Below are 4,057 nucleotides of genomic sequence, written 5' to 3'. Positions count from 1 at the left end.
TTTAAATTCACACACTACTAGATTATTTAAAATTTATTTACTAAAATTGTGTAAAAAAAACTGTAAGAAGAGTAACATTCCTCCATAATATACATCACATTATTTCGATAAGTAAATTATTGCGGAGTTGTGCGTAATGGTGCGTATAATTATATACACAGTTCCGTTTCTCCATCTGCTTTGTTTTCAGTGACGAGAATCTCATCAATTGAACGCTAACCGCCGTTGCGCACCACAGGACAATTGTACCGTGGCCGCGCTACATCGTCGTCGCTGGACGCAGATGTTTGCAGTTCGATGATAAGGTTAATGGCATCATTAATAAGGCCAATGGGAAGCGCGTGTTTGCAGCTCCGTGGCATGCATCTCGCGTGCTGCGGGTACAAAGGGGTAGAGAAGATTATTCGTAAAGGCCTCTGCCTGCCCTGTGTGCCCCTTCCTTTCTCGCTCGTTCCTTAACGGAGTACGATCTTAAGACCGGGTTCACCGAATTATAATTCCGCATTTGTATTCGTTAAGGCGTCCGACGGTTAAGGCTATAGCCGCGATGAATTTCGCGTTACACGCAATCAAGCGCGGCTGAGCGTTAATTAATGATCGCGCGCTATATGCTTCTCTCGGTGCGTCGACCGCGACTTGTTGCATATCGGTGCTTAGGGCATTGTAACCGATTACTTCTTGCAGCGCAGTAACTGCCACGTAAGAGAAAATAGTGATAATATCAACATCGACACTGATTTCAACTTTATTGTTGTATCTGCAAACAAGAGATGCAATCCCCAAGAGACATCAATGCTCGATTTAAAAGATCAAACTATTATGTGTCACAGTTTTATATGTTACACCATTTTATAGTAATGGCCAATGTGTGAGAGTTATTTATTCAGTTTACAGAAATACAATATTTTGAAAGCTTCAGTTGTTTAACAGGATGTCTTACAATTAGAGTGACTTCAGAAAATGGTTACGTTATTTATTATATTTAAGTTAATTTAATGTGTAAAAAATTACAATAAACTATAATTAAAATTTACAGCGTATATTTATAATAAACTGTATTGATTTTCTTAGAAAAATGCAAGAATTTTCGTGCTTATTTATAATCTTTACATTCTCATTTTTTAAGAATTATTGTACGAAAAACATGACTAAAATGTCTAATCGTAGATATAGAACATTTTTCATACCCGTGATCTAATTAAGGTTGACTATTCGCACGCAATTAGGGTAACGTCGTAGAAAAAAGAAATATCAGGTGTTAATTAAAGACATCTTTCACATGAGATATAATGGGATCCATCGTTAAGGATCCGTGAATAAAGCACCACATTAATTATTCCGGTTCAGCAATTAGCCATTTTTCGATAGAGACACAAATATGAACTGCTTACAGTAGTTCAACTTTTAATTCTAATATTTGCGTTAAGCGCTTAACAACTATAAATTAATTTCGATTTTTTAAATTAGTTTCCTTATATAAATTATATGAATATAATTAATACTTCTTTCGAAATGTACACATACATATATCTATAATCAGGGAATGAAAGCGTTACTATTTCGTTACTTCTTTCGTTACTTTTTATGATAACAATTTGATGATGACGTCGCAATTTCTTATAACTATAATGATAACTAACTAAACGCTGAAATTGCGCTAAGGTTGGAAAAATCACTTTGAAAGGTAACTTGCATCATTATGCGAATTATAAATTGTTACTCATTTGTCTGTCTACGTTAGATATTGCATGAAGTCTTCAATAGCATATTCATAGCTTATTTAGACACATATTCATAGCTTATTTCTTTATATTTATTCAATTTTTTGATTAGATTTTTGCAATTCAATTTTCTGAAGATGACTTTAATAATAGAATTTTAACTTTATACTCTGTTTTTTTCGCCATTCAACGATGAAATAGTTAAATTTATTTAACAATAAGATGACATTAAAGACTTATCAATTTTATATAATTTTATTTGTAATGTTAAATTTGTTGTGTTCAACCTGTGATATGACTTCATGTTTTTAATATATTGTATCTTTCTTTCCAATGTTTAATTACACAGAACTGCATGCATTTTGTTGATTGAGATTTAACAATATTTTCTTACGTAATTTATTGCGCTGAATCCGAATCCGGCTGCAGAATTGCCAAAAAGCTGTTTTTAATCATATTTAAAATTAAATTAAAAAAGAAAGGTTTCCATAAATCTCATTGTATAAGCAACTTAACTGGCCGGTAAGTCATCCACCTTGCCTTCACTGGCTGGAGAGTCACCCACTGTGTGTGCAAAAGCGCATGTAGGCAATCGAGCTGTAGGCAATAGTACATGTAGGCAAAAGTAACTCCGTTTCTAAAATTTTTATTTGTGCGCAAAAGCGCATGTAAGCAATCGAGCTGTAGGCAATAATACATGTAGGCAACTGAACTGTAGGCAAACGGGATCCCCCCTACATAAACAGGTTATTTCTTTGATTTTCGATCCATCTAGAACGAATTGTTGAACGAAGTTAGCGCTAACGCGAGCTGTTGGGTGAATTCGAATCATCCCCTCGGAAAGAAGTTGACGGTGCGCGAGGAGAGGCGTGCCGCGGCCGGCGTGCCGTTGTATCCGCGCGTTGATTGGCCGCATATGGTCGGCCATCCCGCGTTCGCGCAGCGATACAGCGCACGGCGGCAGGTGCGCGCGCACCACGGAACTACTTTCAGCACGTTAAGCGAACAATAGGGGATCCCAGAAGTGTTTCGGACGCGGTCGTGTTCGTTTACATCGTGCCGTATGCTTTTTTTTCCCGTAACCGCGCGAGCACACCGTGCACCCTGGGACTCGGTTGGTGACGTATCCGCTGGACCGCTGGTGACGCGCATCGCGTACGATGCGTCCAGTCGAGTGACGGCGCGCGGTAATACCGTAATACACTAATAATACCGAACAAGTGTGCGTCGGGCCGGTGAGTGTCCGTCCGCGTCCATCCTTTCGTCCGTTCGTCCTCCCCCCCGAGTGTGTGCGCCCGTGCTTCCTTCCGATGAGTGTGTGTCTACCTGACGTGTGTGGATAACAAAAAAAAAAGTAATAATAATATTTACACGGCACCATGTCGCTGCCACGGCCAAGATTGGATTACGCGCTCACGGTCGGACCGTTATTGCTCGCGTTGCTGGCGTTCACCATGTTTCATCACTGCGTGCCCACGGTATCCGGTAAGTACATCAAATTCTGCGTATTCGTGTATCCCGCGACCGGACTGCCGGAATCGCCGCCACATGTCGCGGGCTCCGCTGCTAGGCAACGGGAACGGCGAACGACGCCGAGCGCCGGCGCGTTGGACGCGTCGCGTCGCGTCGCGTATCGCTCGCAACGGTCGCTTTTGTTTATATGCGCCTCAGCGTCGATGCCGGTGTCATCGTCCTGCGTGGTCATCCTCCTCGAGGGATCGCCTTAGCTGCTCCGTTTCCCTTGACGTCCGACATTACCGTACTCTCGTGTCAGTTTGCTTTACTATCTGTCTTGAAAATATCGACTACCATCGCCGTCGATCGCGTGCGATCGGGTTCAACTTTACAAACTCTCCGATAGTGCTCCACGATTCTCGATCGTCATTCCTCGAAACTAACACCGTTCGTCTCGTCGATGCAATTTTCTTTATTTTTGTCTATCGTCAAGTCGGAAGCGTGAAAGAATACGCCCCATCGATCTCTTCGCGTTTGACAGACCGCGAAGTTGACAGCCAAGTCCAGTTGACAGCGAAGGCGAGCCAACAGTTTCGAAGCGACGCGACGCGACGTGCAACGTTGCAAACGGATGAAACGCACGTGATGGTATATTTAACAATACAGCGGTGCTCATTCATCCCGCACCGCGCCCGCCCGCGCCCGCGTGCCCTCGTCCGAGTTGGCAGTCCCTGAGGGACAGGTGCCCAGCCCCAGCTTTCCAGGAAGCGAGCCATCCCTTCTTCTGTGCGTTTAACACGCTCCAACTCGACATTTCGCTGCTCCCTCTCGATATTTTGCGCTCGTATTGCTCGTAACGGGGACCGCGCCCCCCCCCCCCC

General features: G+C 42.9%; 1 protein-coding gene across 1 annotated transcript in view; it reads left to right on the top strand.

Moving 5' to 3' along the window:
* Positions 1-2,744: 2,744 nt before the first annotated feature.
* The window catches only part of N (neurogenic locus Notch protein), a 297,648-nt gene continuing 296,335 nt past the window's right edge, over positions 2,745-4,057 (top strand). Inside the window, exon 1 of the mRNA XM_018510747.1 lies at positions 2,745-3,206. Coding sequence (XP_018366249.1) covers positions 3,101-3,206 — 106 coding nt within the window. The 5' untranslated portion in view covers positions 2,745-3,100. The remainder of the gene's footprint in view (positions 3,207-4,057) is intronic.

This window comes from Trachymyrmex cornetzi, unplaced genomic scaffold (assembly GCF_001594075.2).
Source record: "Trachymyrmex cornetzi isolate Tcor2-1 unplaced genomic scaffold, Tcor1.1 scaffold35, whole genome shotgun sequence".
NCBI classification, from domain to species: domain Eukaryota; kingdom Metazoa; phylum Arthropoda; class Insecta; order Hymenoptera; family Formicidae; genus Trachymyrmex; species Trachymyrmex cornetzi.
This window is presented reverse-complemented; position numbering and strand designations above follow the sequence as displayed.